The 21251-nt window shown below is 46.4% G+C and overlaps 1 protein-coding gene across 2 annotated transcripts in view; it reads right to left on the bottom strand.

Moving 5' to 3' along the window:
- Nucleotides 1-21251, bottom strand: part of EFCAB6 (EF-hand calcium binding domain 6) — a 324746-nt gene that overhangs the window by 243037 nt on the left and 60458 nt on the right. Inside the window, exon 6 of one of the 2 annotated variants that reach the window (XM_017850033.1) lies at nucleotides 16454-16520. Coding sequence is in view for 1 of the 2 variants with exons in the window: in XM_017850035.1 (XP_017705524.1) it covers nucleotides 16452-16520 (69 nt within the window). In the remaining variant the exon portion in view is untranslated. Of the gene's footprint in view, nucleotides 1-16451; nucleotides 16521-21251 lie in introns of both variants that reach the window. The other variant, XM_017850035.1, reaches the window with a different exon arrangement.

Here is a 21251-nt window from a genome sequence, read left to right on the forward strand (position 1 = left end):
TAGCTTCTAGAGCCAATGCTCTCTCTCCTTCTCCTCCAGCCTTCTTGGAGTCTCCTTCTCAGTCTCCCTTGCCAGCTCCTCCTCCTCTTCCCATCTCCAAGCCTGCAGCATTTTAGTACTCAGTCCTCAGTCCTCTCTGCTTCTCTGACCACACTAACTTCTTGGTGGTTCACTCCTGTGGCTTCAATGTCCCACTGATGACTCCCACATGTCTGTCTTGAGCCCTGGACTCTTCTCAGAGCCCAGCTTAGAATATTCAACTGCCCATTTGACGTCCACCTTGAGACTCTAACAGACATCTCAGGTTTACCAAACCCAAGCTGCTCTACCCGCAGTCTCCTATCCCAATAAATGGCAAATCCATCCTACTGGGTTCCTTTTTGCTCACATCCCATATCCAGTCTACCAGGAGAGCCCATCAGCCCCTCCCTCCAGATTGAATAAGACTGAATAAGAATTCAATCATGTCTTACCACCCCACCCCGCTTCCCCCTACACCCCAGGCTAGTGCAAGCCTCCTGCTTGGTCCTCCAGCCTCCACACTTGACTCCACGAAGCAGCCAAGGAGTTTATATTTAAATGTGAGTCTGAGCATACCTTCCACGGCCAAAGCCCCCCAGGGCTCCCACTCCACTCACTGTGACCCACCAGGCCACACTCGACTGGCTCCTGGCCACCCCCTGGCCATGTCTCCCTCCACCTGTCCCCCACCTGCTGCTTTCTGGCCGCACCAGATTCTGCTGCTCCCCATGACTGCTCGGCCCCTCCCGCCTCAAGGCGCTGGTGCTTACTGCTCCTTGTGCCTGGAATATTCTTCCCCCAATACTCACTGGCTCACTCCCTGGGTTCATTCAGGTCTTGGCCCAGAAAGGCCCTCCCTAATCGCCATGCAAATTAGGACTCCTCACCCCCAATCCTCTTATCTTTTCTCCAAACCCTTCTTCAACTGGCATCACCTCCTTTTGTCTTTATGGTCCGTCTCCCCTTCTGAGAGCAAGGGTTGTTCATGGCCCCAGCTCTAGGACAGCACCTGGCACAGTGTGGACACTCAGTGAGTATCTGTCGGAATGAATGAATCTGTCTCCTCTTCACCTGCCTGGAAAAGAGCCACGCTCTGCGGAAGCCTTGTGTTATGTCTGCAACTGCCTCCTCAGTCGACTGGCCCAAGCATTCAGGACCAATCCTGAGTGCAGTCATGATGACATTCAGTGTCAATGTCATGATTACAATAACATGATCTTCGCACAAACACGAACTGAACAGATGTCTGTTATGTGCAGAGCCCCGTGCTTAACTCTATACCAGCCTCCTGACTAGAGAACAGCTTACAACCAAAGAACATTGGCTAACATGGCCTCAGTATCCAAAACCGGGAATACTGAGTGCAGCCTAGAGGGAAAGGCACAGACAGTCGAGAGGGAAAGGCACCAGCAGAAGCAAAACCGGCTCTGGTGCCTCTGTCCTCCACTCCACCACTCTGCCTAAAAGAGGGAGCCTCAGCCACTGACAGCTCCTGCTCTCATGGTCAGATAAAAATCTCAGCACTTTGTCTGCTGCCAAAGCCAGATTCACCTCCTTTGGTAAAATGGAGGGCATGAGGCGATGCGCTTTTTTAAAACCCCAGAGCAACCCATATGGATCTCCAGCGTGAGCACCGGGAAGCGGCAACCTGGCAGCGAGCTCACACCCACCAGAGCGACGTCTCCAAGGCTCTTATCATTTGTCAGACTGAAGTTTGGCAAGGGCTGAAGAATTGAGCTGCAGATGGTAAGGCTTATCAAAGGCAACAAAGTTAGGGCCGTGGTGTCCAAGACTTGTCCCACACAGGGGAGGAGGGAAGACAAAAGTAAGAAGAAGGAATAAAATGGCTAAGCTAAGGCCCCCGACAATAGTGACTGTGCACCCCGCCCCGCCCCCCGCCCAACCACGGTCTCCGGGCTCCAGCCATGCTGAATGACTTTGAATTCGCAAGGGTATTAGGGCTCGTCTCACCCGCTGTGAGCTCCTATTTATAGATGGTCTGACCCCTGCTTTATCCGCCCCTTCTCACTCTGCCTCGGTTGTGGGGCCTCCTCCTCCTTTCTTACATGCACCAAGCTTGCTCACGCCTCCCTCCCTGCCTTCGTTCAGGTCTCCATCCCACGTCGCCACTGAGCCCTTCCTCACTCGCCTATTCGAAAGCGCACCTTCATCCTCTGCTGGCCACTTGCTTCATTTTTCTTCTTAGCATTCATCAACACCTGGACCATTTCCTATTTATTTCTGTAGCTGTTTATTGTCTTTCTTCCTCTATTGAAATGTAAATTCCACAAAGCAGGAAGTTGGTTTTGTTTGCTGCCATATCTTCAGGGCTCGGAATAGTGCCCGGACGCAGCGGATGCCCATAAGTACGTGTGCAGAGTGGATTTGTGTGCCACGTCTGCGGCCCTTCCCTGCCCTGCCACTGTCCACTCTGGGGTGGGATTCGGTATCTTCTCTTCTGGCTTTCCTAATTATCCCTCCATCCAGCCAGGGATGGAACCCTGACTTCCACCCTGCCATCTTGGTTTATTTCTGCCTGCACTTGGTAACTAGCTCCTTCCCCTGGGGGCAGGGAGGCCTGGCCCCTGCTCACCTGTCATTCCATTCTACCCTTAAAATCCCCAGCGCCTGGTGGGAGGAGTGCTCAGAAAGCCAAATCCACCGAGAGAGGGAAAAACCGCTGCACCGATAACAAAAGGGGGAAGGTCCCTGCTTCTTGCAGCCTCGCTCCAAACCAGCATGCCTCTCAGAAAAGAACATCTTGCCCCAAGTGTCACCTGACGTCATTACCCATGGAGACCTAACTACCTTCATTCCAGGTGCGGCAAACTACTGCCCACCACCTGATTTCGTACACCTGCAAGCTAAGAATGGTTTTAACATTTTTAAATGGTTGAAAAAAAAAATCAAAAGAAGGCTAATATTTCATGACACGCGAAAGTTATGTGAATTTCAAATTTCAGTATCCACAAATAAATTGTATTGGCACATAGCCACACCCACTCATTTACATACCATCTAGGGACTGCTTTCCCCTCCAAGGGCTGAGTGAAATAGCTGGGAAGATATATACTCCTGAGCCCTTTATGGAAAAAGTTCACTGACCCATATTCCACTCCCCCACCCTACACACCGCCCTCGCTTACTTACATCTGAGTACGTGAGGAAGTTTCAGGGGAGTTCTTTGGGCACAAACATGAGGAAAAGCACTGAAGATTTTAAAAGGAAACCAAAGCAACAGCTAACTATGCCTTAAATTAAAGGCTCAGAGCCAGGAAATGGGCCTGTGTGGTCCCAGAGAGTCTCGTCTCAACCCTCTTGCCCCTCTCCTGGCCAGAGACCTGGTCCCAGCCCCACCTTGCGCAGCCCCCGCCGAGCCTGGCGCTGATTCCAGCCTGGCTCCCTGAGCCCTGCTAGGGGCCATATGCTAGCCTTGTGCCTGAGCAGGTGCTGCCCTCCCGGCACCCCCACTGCACCCCGGCCCTTCCACTGTGCCCCGGCCCCCACCGCAGCACTGCAGAGCCTGGGAGCAGGATAGTATCTGACCCTCTAGGTGTCCTTAGAGCCAGGTCTGGGTAGCCGCTCAGACCTTGGCATGATGGCTGAAGCAAGTGATCTAGGGGACGACCATGAGACTAAACCCACTGGCCTCTTCTGCCTGGAGAGCAAGGCTGGGGATGGCGAGACAGAAAGCTCTGAATTTCCAAAGTGCGGCTGCATAAGCCAAACCCGTTACCTAACATTTAAAGCAAGGAAATGAAGCCCCAAGTCACATAGGAGTGAAGTAAAAGGAGGAAGTGATCACTAAAATAAAATAATAAATTTTGTAAAAGTAATAGCAAGACTTAAAATATTCAATTAAAAGATTTAGGTGAACTGACGAAGGGCAGAATTACAAATGTTACTACAAGAAGCAGAGACTGTCTGACCTTTAAGAAGAAAGCCAGGGAGGGGAGAAAATAAGCCCTCTCCCAGGCAGGGCGGTCTGCCCCACTGAAAGGCACATAACTGCTCTGGGCTGGAGCGACCCCCACTGGACAATCCCAGTGTATCAAATCGCCTCTCTGCCTCCTTCCTCTCCACAAGCAACCTGAAGGGCAGAATGATGTAGTGACTAGTCACAGGCTCTGAAATGAGGCTTCGAATCCCAGCTCTGCACCTGTTATTCAGGTAACCTAGGGAAAGCGGCCTGATTCCTCTAACTTCAGCTTCGTTGCCTGTGAAATGAGAACGAATAAGGATATAGGTGTGTGGTGTGTGCTTAAGATGAAAGGAGCTCATGTGTGCAGGTGCTTCACACATGGAACACGTTCAATAGATGGTGGCGAAATGAGAATTGCTGATTGGGATCAAAGGCCGAGGATAGAGTTCCAAATAACCACACACCCATGTCGGGGAATATTAAGTGGCCGAACCAGCATTACTCTCCCCAACCCCAGTCCCTCCTTCACCCCTCACCCTCCACAGCACCATTGCCCAGACTAACATAACAGAAGCCTAGAGATGGAGAAAGGTCTTGAATAGGCAGGAGTCCAGAGCCAAGACCAGGGCCTGGATCAGTGAATAACTGTTAAGTGGATGGATGGATGGATGGATGGGTGGGTGGATGAATGGATGGATGACGAATGGATGGGAAAGATGGGTGAATGGATGGGTGGGTGGATGATGGACAGATAGGTAAATGGATGAATGGATGAAGGGATAAATGATGAATGAATGAATGGAAGGGTTATGGATGGATGGATGAATGGACACATGATGAATGAATAGATGGATGGGTTATGGACAGATGGATGGGTGGGTGGATGATGGACAGATGGGTAGATGGATGAATGAATGGATGATGAATGAATGGATGGAAGGGCTATGGACAGTTGGATGGGTAGATGGATGGGTAGATGGATGACGACGGATGGATGGGTAGATGGATGGGTAGGTGGGTGGGTAGGTGGGGAGACTGCAAGCCAAGACAATCCTTGTAGAGACAGGACAGGAACCTGCAAAAAGGGTAGACAGGCATCTCATTTTCCAGTGGATTCAGTGATCTGCTCTGCACCTACCTGGGAAGAGGAACTGAGACTCAGACAGAGACAGCAGAGCAGGGCAGAAGCAGCAGATGAAAGCAGCCTGAACACCTGTTGTTGGTATGGACGGGACTTGTGAATTTCCCATAGGTTCAGAGGACACCACGAAAGGTAGAAAGCTTGAGCTGTCCTGTTCCCAAGGGACTGCTCATCAGGGAAGGGGACCCAAGCAACCAAAGGAAGTGAGCTGGACCACCAGGAGTGGGGGCTGAGGTGGTCCAGAGGGGTCTAAGTCAGGGTCGATCTTCCTCAACAGGAAACCATGAAGTTCAGAGGCCCCCAAAGCACTGTCCTAATTACTCCCCATGGGCCCTATCGGAGAGCTTCCCAGAGAGGACCAGGTAAGGGAGAGACAGACATGCTCTCCTTCTCCAGTCCTCATCACAGACCCCATGATCTGGGGAAGACAGGAAGCAGAAAGAGGGAGGGAGGTACAGCCAGTGAGCAGGCCCTATCCACTCCAGGGCCCTCAGGTTGGGAGGACCCGAGAAGGGCATGCTGAACCCACACTTGAGGTTTAAACTGAACTCGCCTGCACTGGACCTGTTTAGACCTAAATGTGACCAGAGAGCCACCAGATCTGCCGAAGATACTCCTATGGGATGAGAGAGGGAGATTCAGCAGTGTCTGTTGGAGAAAACTGAGAGCTAAGAAATCAAACTGCTTCATATTTGTACCCCACTGAGTTCAGATGGTTCCATAAACTGCTAACCATGGATGCTATTATTACTCCAGAGTTCTTTGTTTAAAATTCTTTTTATAGCACTTTGAGCTCCAGGAAGGAAAACTGTGAACTCAAATAAATCTGACCACCCAGGCTTTAAAGAAGATGAGAAAAGGCCGAATATTTCCTCTCTGAAGCCCAGAATTCCCACTCGGCCTGGAAAACAATCCCTCTGGAGGCCTGGCGCGATGTGGCCCTTCCCGGAGGCAGGCCAGGCTTCTTCAGGCCAGAGTATAACCTGCAGACGAACTTAAGCCTTCTACAATTTCATTCTTATTGGCTTCCGTGTAGCTGTTTTCTGTGCAGCTCCTCACTCGGAGCCACTTTGTCTCACCTGGCTTCTAAGAGAATGGGTCAGGAACCGCATCCCACCCGCCTGCCTGTAGACTGAGCCCCAAGGGGAGGGGGCTTCGGGCACCCCCACGTCTTGGCTCGGCAGCAAGCGGAAGAGTTCAGCACCCACGGCTGTCAGTCTGGCACCTTTCTGTCTCCACCACTAAATTCATTTTAAATTTAAGAAGTACAGATTTGAAATGAAACCATGAAAAAGGATTTCTCTTACAATAAACACATCAATGCTCATTTTCCTTATTATTCTACTTTTGGCTATTTTGTATAAAATCTTTAATTAAAGTTTTTCTTTGAAATTGTCATTATCAACCCAGAAGAAAGGAAGGGGAAAAAGAACAACACAGCTGTGCAGATATGAAGCACTATTCAGGACTAAATGAACTGGAACGAAATAAGTAGCTTGACTGTTATGTTCTTAGTTTTGGCTCTGTATTCTCAATAGCACAGTCTAACTTGTCACTTTATATCGATTCCATCTGTTTACACTCTGCAGAGTATTGGCTTCCTACCGTGAACATTTCCTATTTACCAGCTGGTAGAGATGCGCCAAACCAGATAGGAAAAAATTAGACTACATTCAGAACCTCATAAACACAAACTTCCAATCCAGGGACGAGCGGGAAGGGGGGGCCGGGCATCGCTCACCTTTCACAAAAGCCTCGCCTCCCTACCTCTGGGCTGATGCTCTCACTGCTCTGGCAATTGCCCTCACAGGCCAAGGACTATGAATTTCTTTACTGAATATATGCACACCCTGCCTTTACCAAAATCGAACAAGCTTACCTAAAAAGATACCCAAATAAGACCCACAAAAATGGAGAAAAGAAAAGACCCCGAAAAAATGAGCTAAAGAAACCTAAAAGTCATAGTTGACACAATGAAGCAAAACTCTGGTTTGGGGTCTCCTTGCAGCCAAGGTGAAGAGGGAAACTTGTGCTTATATAAAGGCGACAGGCCACGTGAACCTTTCCCCACATTCGATTTTTCATTTTTAAAATGCTTACCTGTAATGTATAGCTTACAGACTTCTATTAAGAAACTCTAGCTACGCATTGAACTTACGACACAGCTATAAAAGGTGCCCCATCTATATACCGAGGGACTTCTGAGGGTGCCAGGCTGGGTGTGGTGGCTCATGCCTATAGCCCCAGCATTGTGGGAGGCTAAGGCAGGAGGACTGCTTGAGGCTAGCAGTTCAAGACTAGCCTGGGCAATGTAGTAAGATCCCATCTCTATAAAAAATTAAAATTTTAAATTTAAAAAAGCATTGCTGATCTATAAGAAATGTTTCCTTTCTTTCATTTCTTTCTTACCCACCCCACACTCATAGGATGGGTGTTCCACCTCAACTGCCACAGGCCAAGAATCTTGGGGCCCCATAAAAGCCCCAGCCGGCCTCAGCTCACTCATAGGACAGAGCTGCACACCAGCAGGGGCAAGCCTGGAAGATCAGGAGCCACCATCCTGACCCAGCATCCTGCTGCTTGTCTGGACCTCACGGGAGAGGATGCTGCTTTGAGAAAGACAAACCGAAGAAGACTGTTTGGGTTATGTGGAAAGCTTCCCAGGCTGGGCCAACGCTGGGTACTGCCATGTGGCTATAGCACTTTGCCAAGAGCCTAGCCAGTCACAGACCACCTCACCTAAGAACTAGATCAGAATCACATTTTACAGTAGAAAAAGACCTTGTCTGTCATCTCCCTCAGCATTTCCCAAAATGACGTTCCTCCAAGTGCAAGTTCTGGATCTAGAGCTAAACAAATAAATGCACAGAAAGGCTGACTGCAGCAACATTCAATAGATTTCTATACAGCAGCCTCCTCTGAGCCTTCACTGTGCTAACGTACGTTGTGAATCCTCAAGGACTAGGGGAACAGCACTGGAGAAGCTGGGGCCAGCTCTAAGGGACCAAGTCAGCAGGACCTAGTGGTTAACTGTATGTAGAGGGTGAGGGAAAGGAAAGTCCAAGTGGCGGCCAGTTTCTGCCTTGGTGACTCGAGTGGATGAAATCCAGAATGTGGAATATGTTGCAGGTTTGGGAAGGAAGACTGTTAGTTAACTCAGTGCACGCTCAGCTGGGAGTGCCTGCATCCTCCCCGTTCACCCCCGTAGACATCTTTCCTCCTGGCAAATTGATCCAGTTGTTGGGAGAACACCCACCCTGTGCCTCCTGCCTGCCTTCTTCTGTTCATTCATGAATTCCTAACTTAATGAGCCCCTGGTATGTACACACCCTTCCTCTAAGGTCTAGTTCAAACCAATCACCCTCCTTGGGAACCTCCCCAGTAGCCAGTACGGGTGACTTCCTCTTACAAAGTCTTGGAGAGTTTACTGTCCATGTCTTTCAGCTGTCAGTATGAGCAATTTATATTGCTTTATTCCCTAACTCCTCTTGATCTAGGTGCTATACCACCCAATAAACACATTTTTAAACCATCATAACGTGTTGCGTATGCTTGTGTTCCCAAGGTGATTTTAAGTTTCCAGAGGACAAGAATCAGGCTTTAGTCTTCTCTGTATCCCCAATAACCACATGGTGTCCCCACAACCCCAGTAGGTGCTCAACAAATGCAGATGATGGTAAGAGGTTGACCGATGACTTCCAAGCCTGAAAACAGGTACCCCGACTTCAGTTGCATTCCCAGCAAATGTACCCACGACGCTGCTGACAGCACTCTCCTAAATACATCAAAACCCTCTTATCAGAAACCTTCAATCCTCCTCCTCCTGACCCATGCCTAAGGGTTAAAACCTGGCCTTCACATGCGTCTTTTCCTCCAGTCTACCTTTTGAAACTCGTCTGTCCCAACTTGCCTTGAGAAATGTAACTCGACAGAATAGCCGCAGGGCTTGTCTCCTTGTGGTGCTCTGGCCACATCCACACTTCCCTCTCCCCATGTCCTTTTCCTTTGCCAGGTTGCCATTCTGAAAACTACCCCACATCTCTTCCCCCACCCCATCCTCAACGTGCATTGCAAGTCTATCTATGGTCCAAACCCAAGCTCCAATATCACCTTCCTCACCCAATTGTTCCTGGCTATTCCAAGGAATATGAACTTTTCTACAAAACTTTCTTTATTCATACAGTAATTATTTACTGAGAGCATATCAGGTGCCAGGAACTGTTCAAGGCACCAAAGTTACAGCAGTGGACAGGAGAGAAAAGGTGCCTGCTCCCACAGAACACAGATCCCAGTCATAAACAAGTAAACAAACAACATTTCAGAATGTTCTACGTGTTATGGAAAATGTAGTTTTAGATAGGGTAGTCAAAAACATCTCACTGGAGAGCTGTCTAGTGCAGAGCTCTGAAAGCTGGGGCGTTTAAATGAAGTTTACTCGATGCACAAGCAAAAGACATGGGCATGTTCACCAGAGAAGGCTCTGGCTTATGTTTTGAACGGATAACTCTGGCTGTCATGTGGAATGCAGATTGTAAGGGGCAAGAGAGGCAATGGGAAACCTAGCTAAGGGGTCACTGACAAAGCACAGGCCAGCGACGATGGTGGTTTAGGCTATAATGATGGCAGTGGGGATGGATCAGAAGTGTCCAGGTTTGGGATCTAGTTCAGGATAGAGCAGACAGAACTTGCTGATGGCCTGGATATGGGAGGGGCACTTGTAAGGGAGAGGTGATCAAGACCGGTCCTTGGTTTCTGCTTGAATGAATGACGAGTGGTAGAACCATTTACTGACCTGGGAGGAAGGCTTATCCGGGTGGGGCAGGAGGACAGTCAAGAGTTACGTTTTTGTCTGCGGACACTGGTGAGTCTGGGGCCTCACAAGGAGATTGTAAATGTGGGCACCCTCAGCATATAGCCCTCTTATCCTTCCCTGAGTAGCTTTCAATCCTAGAGCAGTGGTCCCTAACCTTCTTGGCTATCTTCCACAAAACCTCTAGTTTTGTGGAAGATAACTTTTCCATGGACCAGGGGAGAGGGGGTATGGTTTCAGGATGAAACTGTTCCACCTCCGATCATCAGACACTAGTTAGATGATTCTCATAAGGAGCGTGCAACGTAGATCCTTGCATGCACAGTTCACAACAGGGTTCGCACTCCTGTGAGACTCTAACGCCGCTGCTGATCTGACAGGAGGCGGAGCTCAGGCGGTGATGCTCATTTGCCCACCACTCACCTCCTGCTGTGCAGTCTGGTTCCCAACATGCCACCAACCAGTACAAGTCTGCAGCCTGGGGGATGGGGACTGCCACCCTAGACGATTGCAAGCCATCTTTTAACTTTCCACGTAAGAACTCATATGTTTTATGTCCTCTAAATACAAACTCCTAATTTTGTTGAGTAACTTCTACGGGCCCAGCACTATGGTGAGTTCATGTCATATTTATTCTCACACAGAATCCCAACAACACCGGGAAAACCTTGCAATATTGTTCACCCAGTTCACAGATGGGGAAAGTCTCGAAAGAGGCAAGACTAGCTTGCTGAGGATCACTCAGAGAGTCTCTGTTACTGTTCAAATGCACGCTTGGGTTTGCTAAGGCCAGAGCTCCAGACTGTACCCCACACCATGCTGCTTTAAACATTTACCCCTACAAGCTTGTGTTTCCATTATTAATTTGTAACACAGAGAAAGACAAAAAAAAAAAAAAAAAAAAAAAACCTTAGTCTGAAATAATTGCAAATTCTGATATTGTAGAATCTTTGCTGTAGTTTCTTCATGAAGGCTTTCGTAAATTAATGACAGAGCAACCAAAAATAGGTTCTGGGGCAGAAGTATTCTCAATATAATTTTTAAATAAAATGCCAACGGATTATTTTGTGGTGTGAGATTCTCTAGATCAAAATATAAGTGCTACTCTTCATTTAGATGCACGTAGACACAAGAATAAAAGCTGTGACATTATTAATCACTATATTCAGTTATGATTGATAGGCTTTTCTGCGGGGAGGAAGAAGTGCCTCAGATACAATCTGTCCCAACAGCTCTACGATATGCTAATATTTTCTTCAGATGAAAGAGGAGATGTGTTCAAATACCTGCTACAATAGGCAATTAATACCAAGTGCACCAAAGTAGAGCTGATGAAAGTAGGATTAGGGGAATATTAGGAATTAACCAAGAGCTTGCATGTTTTAGTAAATGGCCTCATTTTGAGCTTGACACAGCCTTTCTGTCAGGCAGACAGACTGCATTCTAGTCTATTCATTCATATAATGTAGTGTTATAAAATTAAGGTGTGTTTATGAAATGGTGGCGATTCTAACAACTGATTCTTTATCCCTTGAATATTTAATTTTTAAGTGTCTTTGTAAAGAAAATTCACCTCTTTAAGAGAATGAATCTCCCCACCACTTTTATCTCTTCTTCATGAGGATATTACAGAGCAAGCCAGCAGCTCAGCAATTATAATTATTTACTAATTGCTTCTGAAATGACTATCTCCACACACCTCCAAGGCACCAGGGTAATCCCATAAAAACCTGTGTCAAATCACTCGGTGTCCAACAGACACGCTTGTCACAGCCGACTGGGTAGACCAGATGTTCTGGCATCATGGTGCCTGAACCTTCAAGCATTTTTTTTCTTTTGAGAGCTCCCTGACTCGGGTAGTGACATGGTACAAGAGGAAACAGCCTGGGGCTTTGGATTCTTTCTTTTTCCTTTTATACTTCTTTAACTGAATATATATTCTTTAATTCTAGTCTTCAGTGAAGAACACGTTTTTTTTTTGAGGGGGAGAGTCACAACCTTCTGAATATACACTGTATTCCCACACAGGTCAGAATAGCTTCCTGTTTCTCAGTACTTCCCTCAACAGGGCTTACAATGAGCCCTCACCCCACCTTAGATGGTAAGATGGGATTTTCTTCCTGTCTTAGCCACTCCTATCTTCACCTCTTGTCGGGAGCTGACAAACGATAGATGGAGTAAAAAACCTGACACTTGGTCAGCCTGGCAACACACTGCATCTTTGTTCAAGTTCCTTCTCTCCTGGCAGTTCTCACCTGAAGAATGTGAGGAAGCAGTCTGAGGTCTCGGGCACTGCCACCGCTACAGGATGGAACTGGGACCCCGCAGGCAGAGAGGGTGCATGAAAGACTGATGAGGTGGAAGGAGTGTGAAAGGCAGGACACCAGAGAGAAAAGGGAAGAAAATGCCCAAATGCCTGAATGCCCAAATGCCTTTCTGCTCCGTGGACAGAAAGGCAACTCTGTGGTTAGGACACAAGGCTCCACTGACTTCTGCAGTGATGATGAACAGAAAGACTTCTCTCTGTGATGGACTGGGTCTAACTACAGGCATAACAAGTTGTCACATTTGCTGAATGCAAAGTAAGCATCAACATATGCCTGCTTAACCTCTGTTCTCAGCTTCCCTCCATATCAGTATGGGATAACAACGGTACCTGCCTCATGGGGTTCACCTGGGAATGAAATGACTTAATACGATAAAGCACTTAGAAAAGCTCCTAGTAAGTGCTCAGTGCTAGCTATTATTACTAGAGTTGGCAAAATCTGAAAAATTACATTAGTGTCCATAAGATTAAGGCCCCACCCACCAAGAGGGGTCCCTTCTATAGGTAGCTATAGCAGACGCATTGGTTGCCTTCCCAAATCCATTCACCTCTAGTCACTTCTCTCCTTTACTTTTTTTTTTTCCTGAGATGGAGTCTTGCTCTGTCACCCAGGCTGGAGTACAGTGGCACGATCTCGGCTCACTGCAACCTCTGCCTTCCGGATTCAAGCGATCCTCCTGCCTCAGCCTCCCAAGTAGCTGGGACTACTGGCGTGCACCACCATGCCTAGTTGATTTTTGTATTTTTAGTAGAGACAAGGTTTCATCATGTTGACCAGGCTGCTCTTGAACTCCTGACCTCAGGTGATCTGCCCACTTCGGTCTCCCAAAGTGCTGGGATTACAGGCGTGTGCCACCGTGCCTGGCTGCCCACTTCTCCTTTCTAACAAAACCCTCTATTTTCCATTTTGTTCAGACATCCGCCCTCCTTGGGTGGCTATGTGCTTCATAGGAGGGAACCCAGTGGCCACACCAGGTGGTGATGAAGGTTGCTCCTGGCTGCTGGCAGGAACCAATTCCCTTGCCCATGATTGCTTTAGGTGTGGGCATAATTCCAGGCTGTGGGACACAGTGAGGGACTTTCTCTTATTTTTAGAGTCATACTAGGAAAAAAGGCCCATTGAAAAAAAATTGACATCAAAATATCTGCCTGAAGTGGTAGCAACCTCCTGGTGACCAGAAAGAGAGGCAGGTGGGTTAGTCAACCCTAGCCTCCACTCCCTCCTGACTTCTTGGGTGACACAAGAAGCTCCTTATTTTCTAAGATAGTTAAGTTGGAGCCTTCGGTTTCTCATAAGGGAAAAAACCAAACATCTCTGTGGCCAAGGGGTTGCCACCTGGTGGCAGGTAAAGATGGCCACAGCAAGGGTTTTAGTGGTGTTCGGCAAGGAGAACAAGCTTCACCCATCAGTGGGGGAAGGGACTCACATTTACTGAATATCTGCTGTATGCAGGGGCTTTGCTTACATTCATTCTTGTCCGTACCCTGAAAGGTAGGTTTTGTTGTCTCCACTTTAGAGATGAGGAAACTCAGAACAAATGAGAAACCATTCAAGGCACCCCCCCACCACCAGCAGCAGCGGCAGTGTTTCAGCCCAGGAGTACCTGATTCTCCACAAATCCCTCTGGCTCCTAGGAGACTCTGAAGACAAAGAAGCTGAAGACCAGGGGACTCAAGAGCCAGTCCAGGAGATGCTCAGGCAAGGACACAGCGGGGGCCACATGAATGCAGAGGATCATGGTTGTGGCCAAAACGAAAAGCAAGGGCCAGGAGAGTGACAGCAAGTGAGGAACGCACCAGGACTTAGCGTGCTTGTTGAGTGGAACCTGAGTGCAGATTAAACCAGAGCCAGGACCAGGTGGATCCTGAAGAGGACACGATGAGAACCCCCCTGGGCTTACAGAGCCTCCTCCACCAAACAGAGAGCGCCTCTTCCCATGAAGCCATGGGGCACAGTCACCAAAGATGGAGAGACGAGACCCAGAGATCATCCAATCTGGCCTTCTCCCTTGGCTTAGAGAGACAATGACGTTCAGAGAGCCAAAGCGTTCAACTGGATAATGAGCGTGAATGTGAGCATCTGTTGGAGGGTCTGAGGGCCCGTGAAGAAGAGAGATGCTCACAAACCAGCCATCAGACCAAGCTCACTGCAGAAGAAAACAATTAGGTTTTGTTTTCCCACTGCTGATTATTTGCTGTTGTAGGAAGGTTTGGGGTTCCCACTGCTAATTATTTGCTGTTGTAAGAAGGCCAGTCCACACATGGATCAGCAGAGCCTGGCTTCAAAAATTCAGAGACATCTGCATGCATTCTTGGCTCCAGTAAGCCACTGGACTCATATTTAAAACAAAATAATCAGCATTCTTTCATTCCCAAACTGTAACCATCACCCAGCAATGACATGTGTATGAAGAGAGGATTACTTAGATAATTCCTAAGTCTTCCTCTCAGTCTCCAACATTAGTGTGTGACCTTTAGAAGGGTCAGAGTCTTCATTAGAAGCATGCTACTGCACCCAGCACACAGTTGAGGGGTGTACTGATTTGTTCTCTTTATTTGGAGGTGGAGGGGCTGGAAAGGAATGAGATTCATTTGTGTTCCTACCTGTACTTCAAAGGAAGCTGTAGGGATAAGCATAATAGTAGCAGCTGGCATTTATTAAGTGTTCCAGGTGCTTTATTCTGGATCTTTTTAAGCCACACAGTAGCACGTCAAGGTGGTGGCTGTTATCCCCACTGACAGGTGAAGAAACCCAGCGATGAGGGCTTGCCTGAGACCACGTGGCTGGTAAATGGCAGAGCCCCAGGATGGAAACTCAGGTTTGCCCGGGTCCTGGGGTCAGTCTCCTCCAACCTCCCCTGCCTGCTCAGGGTTGGGGTCGTAGGTAGAATCTGGGTTACAGTCTGTGCTGGCTGGAACACACAGCAGAAAAAACCCTCCAGTACTCTGGTACTAAGCGTTAACCTTTTCCCTTCACCTGTTTGTTCTCATGGGCAATTGCATGAAAACCACCTGGGTTTCCACTTTCAGCAGGGTGTTCCATGGGGAGGATGATGGGATAAAAAAATTAACGGAAAGGATGGACAGCGATGGAGTTCCATTTGAGATTTGCTCACCACAGCCTTATTTTGAGCCATTTACAACCCTGGCCTTTGTCTGCATTTCCACACTCAAGGTCATGTTGCATTATTGATCCTTAACAATGTTTCTGCTGCTGTAATAATTGTCATAAACAGTGGACTTTTTCAGAAGCATGTCATGATGAACACAGTTTAAAGAGAGAAAAGACATATACCCCTAAGTAATACCAATTGCACGACAAATTTCTTGCAGAATAACAAATAGGTCACAGCAAAAGCAGCAGACAATTATACCTGGGTTCCTACTAATATCAACTATAGTGAAACAGGTTTTTAGAAACACATAATGCTAAGAAACTATCATATTGAGATGAATTTTCTGGTGTTAATGGTATCAGACAGGGAAATTGAGACAAACATTTTGTGCATCTCTGGCTATTTTTGAGTATGAAATATATGAGTCTCAGAAGAGCGCAAAAAAGAAAGAAAATTTGTCACATTTCAAACCAACATATTGAATCAAATAAATTAAACCATGATTCTCAAACTGCTCATGCAACTGACAGGCCCAAATGCATTTTAAAAAGGAGTCTGATTCCAGCCCCTGAATGACATTATCATCTCCTCCCCTCCTTAGCTGTGTGCTGTGAGATCTAACCACAATCAGCAAATAGGAATGATGCTATATGCTCTTTTTCTGAACACATAGTAGCTTTCATGGCTAAATTACTCAATACTTAAGTATATATCACTTTGAGTTTGACTGGTTATTTTTACTATGCAGCTCTCGATTGGCATTGACTGCTGCAAAGCAGCCGTTTTCCCTTTCTAAAGAGAAACCTGCTCAGTCTTAGACAAAGACAGAAAAGGCAGCCCTACTAATAATGATCTAAAGTTAATACAAAAGCAATTAATATTCCAGGACTTCTGCTGGTGTCACTCATCAAAAGAGATGCCATCCAAGACAGCCAAAGTAGTCAGAACGCAAGCTTTCGCCCTGGCTTGTTATCAGAAGATCTATTTAGTCGGACAGTGTTGACGTGAGAACTCGGATGACGAGGTGTGGCTCATTTTCTACCATCTACCTCCGCTAACAATTACTGCTGATGATGGGTGGGGTGGGGGGAAATCGTGTCTTTAAAATCTCTATTACCTTTTCTCCCACTTGGATTTCAAGTTCTCTTAATGTGCGGCAGCAATCCATTTCATTCCCACCTTCCCTTAGAAACAAAAAAAATAACTTTATTAAAACATTTTAACCAAATAAGTGTTTACACAGGATATGCAGAGATCAAAATTACAAGGATTTCCAAATAATCTATTTCAAAATGCAAGGTATTTCTTACAAGCTACTGTCTGCCAGGATCATGAACTTGGGCAAATTACTTTGTTTCCCCTGGCCTGTTTTCTTATCCGTAAAATGAAATACAGTAGCATTTACTCCTCCTAAGGTAATGTGCAAATTAAACAATTACAGCTGACACTTAATGAGCACTTACTGTGTCCCAAGCCTTAACAAGCCTCATCCCTTTTAAGCCTCTCAACAGCTCTATGGATTTGGGACCATTATCATCCCTGCTTTACCGAGGAGACTGACGAGGATCTTAATAGATGAGGAAAATGAAGGTCACATGTGAGGAAGTGGAGGCGCTAGCGTCAGACCCAGGTGTTCTGGGTTCACATCCAGCTCCTAACCTCTCTGCTGCGGCTGCAGCACTTTGATCTGACCACTGTGGGGCTCTAGGTCCCCTCAATGGCTCACTTTCAGCTGCTCAATGAAGGTTCAATGTGTCTGTACCATCCCTGGGTTTCATCTGCTTGTCCCTATTCACTGGTTTTTATTTTGCATTATCTGTGTATTTACAAACCACTGCAGCGCCCCTCCTTGGGACAAACTGGTAGGGTGAGGGTGGGAAGAGAACACGAGGAGGCAGAGCTGGTGCCCCCCACTTTACAATGTCTATCCATGCCTCCTACCTGCCAGGTCTGGGGCCGTGGTGCTAAGTAAGACACCGCCCGTACTGGTGACAGTGACGGATGGGAAATAAGCAAACAAGTAATGTGAGCTGAAATAATAACAGGTGCCATGAAGACAATAAAGATGGGCAGGGAGATAAATTGGAGATGGGGGAAGATGGGATGACTCTTTGGATGGAGTGGGTAGCAGGTCTCTCTGGCCAAGTGTCTTTTGGATAGAGGCCCACAAGGTGAAGGGCCATGAAGCCTTCCAGGCAAAGCAAAGGGAACAGGCAGCTGGCATGAAGCCCTTGGCTGGCAGGAGCTCAGCAGATCCCAGGGTCAGCAGGAAGGAGGCCAAGGAGACCAGAGCTGGATGGGCAATAAGGTGTGCAGGCTATGTTCAGATGGAGGCAGATGCCAGGCCCGTGAGTCTGTGGGCCATGATAAGGAGTCTAGACTTCAAAGGGTAAGGGGAAGACACTGGAGTGCTTAGCAGAGATTAAATTCCTTACATAGGAGGAAACTGAGTCTCAGAGGGGTTCTGTTCCCAAGTTAAAGATAGGACCTGATCAGGAATTCAAATCTATAATGCTATGTTAAATGTAATCTTTTAAATCCTCTTTAATAATATATTCAATAGATACAAAACACTATTTGTAAAATATTTAGGAATTAAAGAATAAGCCGGGTGTGGTGGCTCACGCCTGTAATCCCAGCATTTTGGGAGACTGAGACAGGCAGATTACCTGAGGTCGGGAGTTGGAGACCAGCCTGACCAACATGGAGCAACCCCGTCTCTACTAAAAATACAGAATTAGCCGGGCGTGGTGGGGCATGCCTGTAATCCCAACTACTCAGGAGGCTGAGGCAGAAGCATCACTTGAACCTGGGAGGCAGAGGTTGCAGTGAGCCAAGATCACACCATTGCACTCCAGCCTGGGTGACAACAGCAAAACTCCATCTCAAACAAACAAAAAAAAAAGGAATTAAAGAATAAAAATTAAACAAATGCTTGTTTACTCAACCCTAGCCCCCATCCAACTGAAGCAATGCAACACTACCAGTGCCTTGGAACTCCAGGAAGCCCTCCCTTCCCAATCACATCCTCCTGCCTACTTCTAGCCAAGTTGGCCAAGGCTTTGTCAGGTCCGCACTGCAGTTCAGCCCCTCCCTCTAATCAATCCTGCTTCAGCCTGCTTCCCTTTACCGGTGTTTTCCCTCGTCTACATCTTGCTCCCCAAACTCCATCTCAGTGTCTGCTTCAGGAGAACCCAGCCTATGGCCATTTACTGTCAGGTACTAACTTAGTGACACCAGCTTTCTTTAGATGAATATTGAATGGTATGTCTTTTTAAATCTTTTCACTTTTAACCTTTATGTTTGGGTTTAGGTTTTTCTCTTAGTGGATTTTACTATTTGTTATCTAGACAGACAATCCTTGTCTTTTAAGTGGACTACACGATAATTGAATGTGTAAGTCTTAAAATTTATTTTGCCAGAAATTAATGTAGTTACTTTCTTTTATTTTTTCTATTGCATAATTATTTCTATCCTTTTCTTTTAGTCTTTTAATCCTTTCTACTTTCAAAAGTCAAAACTGGAATTTTATCCAGTCTGATAATCTCTGTCTTTTAACTGAAATATTTGATCCTTTGCATTTAATGTAGTTATGTTATATACAGATGGGGGTAGGTCTATAAATTTGTCTTCTCTATTTGTAGTATCTGTTGTAGATTTTGTCCCCTTTCTTACCTTCTTTTGGATTGAGTATTTGAAAATCATTTCATTTTTTTCTTCCAAATGTTGGGAGTTAAATACTTTGTTTCTATTCTTTAGCAGTTACCCTAAAAATCACAATGTGCATATATAACATTTCAATGTACAAAATTAATCAATATATTTATCCTCCTGCTGGCTATCAAATAGATCTTAGAAAACTTTAACTCAATTTATCCACACTCAGCTGATCGTTGTCTAATGTTTTAACTCTGAACTTTTTATTTAACATGCACAGACATTTTTGTAACCACCTTATAGAGCCAAAAATCATTTCTATTTACCCATATTTTGCCACTTTCTTTGCTTTTCACTCCTAAATTCTCAGACCTTTCATCTAGGATTACTTTCCTTCTGCTTCTAGCAGAATCAAGATCTTTCAGTCAAGATCTGCAGGAGATTAAATGTCTCCGTTTTGTCTGAAAATGTCTTTAACCCTCAGTCTTTATTTTTTTTTTAATGTTTTCTCACTGACTTTTATGTCTATAATATTCAAAAATTCAAAATAAGCTGTCCAAATCGAACTGACCTTTAGAGGCATACAAATTCAAAATGTTTTACAACAGGTTTTCTTAAAAATATAGGTTCTGGCTGGGCGCAGTGGCTCATGCCTATAATCCCAGCACTTTGGGAGGCTGAGGCTGGCGGATCACCCGAGGTCAGGAGTTCAATACCAGCCTGACCAGCATGGTGAAACCCTGTCTCTACTAAAAATACAAAAATTAGCCAGGCGTGGTGGCGCACACCTGGCCAAAAGCCTTTCTTATTTCTTTCTTCTCTTCCACAGGCTGGAGTCAGCTAGACCTGACTAAAGTCAGCTTCACATCTACTCTGTGAACCAATGCTCTGCTGATGCTGTTTCCTTTATCCATCTGAATCTCTGATACCTGGACTGCCAAAGGAATCTTGCAATACACAGTACTGGTGAATAAATTCAGCTTCACGGCTGGGTGCGGTGGCTCAAGCCTGTAATCCCAGCACTTTGGGAGGCCGAGATGGGCGGATCACGAGGTCAGGAGATTGAAACCATCCTGGCTAACACGGTGAAACCCCGTCTCTACAAAAAAAAAATAGAAAAAACTAGCCAGGCGAGGTGGCGGGCACCTGTAGTCCCAGCTACTCGGGAGGCTGAGGCAGGAGAATGGTGTAAACCCGGGAGGCGGAGCTTGCCGTGAGCTGAGATCCGGCCACTGCACTCCAGCCTGGGCGACAGAGCGAGACTCCGTCCTAACAACAACAAAAAAATTCAGCTTCAACAGAATTCTCAGGTTCTTTAGGAGGTTTTTCTTCAGAACTCTCAGTAAGTCTTCTTGTGTGGTGCTCAGAAAGCTTTGAAACACTTCTGCTAAGATTTATAATGATTGTTTTATACACGAACGATTGTAGTTATTCCTCATGGAAGCAACATCGTACCAAGCGCCACATGGATTATCTAATACGCAAGGGCCGTCTCCATCCATATGTAGAAATGTCCTACACGTCCATCTGAAGCAAATCTCAAAAGGTTCAGCCTGATCATTTTAAGCAAAATCATTCATTGGGTGTTTCTGAAGAGATGATGATGATGTTTCTACCGTTATTATAGATGATTCAAGGTCCTCTATACTCGATACAATAGTTCCACATTTTGCCCTTACCACCTCTCATACACTCAGAGATAGAGACTTTTAAAATATCATTCCAGGTCATACCTTTATAATCTTCATGCTGCTTCCAACTTAACCAACTACTATCAGATATTCAGGAACTTCCTCAATATGGTGATTTTGATACATGACAAGTTCTGGTAAGGCCAGGACAGAAGAAATGGCATACTCTGTCTGTGTTATGTTCACTGTATGTTATCAGTGGCATTGAGTTTTGGCTGGTATAAAATGTGATATCCTGGCCGGGCACGGTGGCTCATCATGCCTGTAATCCCAGCACTTCTGGGGCTGAGGCAGGTGGATCACCTGAGGTCAGGAGTTCGAGACCAGCCTGGCCAATATGGTGAAACCCCATCTCTACTGAAAATACCAAAATTAGCTGGGTGTGGTGGTGGGCGCCTATAATCCCAGCTACTTGGGAGGTTGAGACAGGAGAATCACTTGAACTCGGGAGGCAGAGGTTGCAGTGAGTTAAGACTGCACCCTTAGTGAGCTGAGATCTGGCCACTGCACTCCAGTCCGGGCGACAGAGCGAGACTCCGCCTCAAAAAAAAAAAAAAAAAAAAAAAA

Source organism: Rhinopithecus bieti, unplaced genomic scaffold (assembly GCF_001698545.2).
Source record: "Rhinopithecus bieti isolate Rb0 unplaced genomic scaffold, ASM169854v2 scaffold_33210, whole genome shotgun sequence".
NCBI classification, from domain to species: domain Eukaryota; kingdom Metazoa; phylum Chordata; class Mammalia; order Primates; family Cercopithecidae; genus Rhinopithecus; species Rhinopithecus bieti.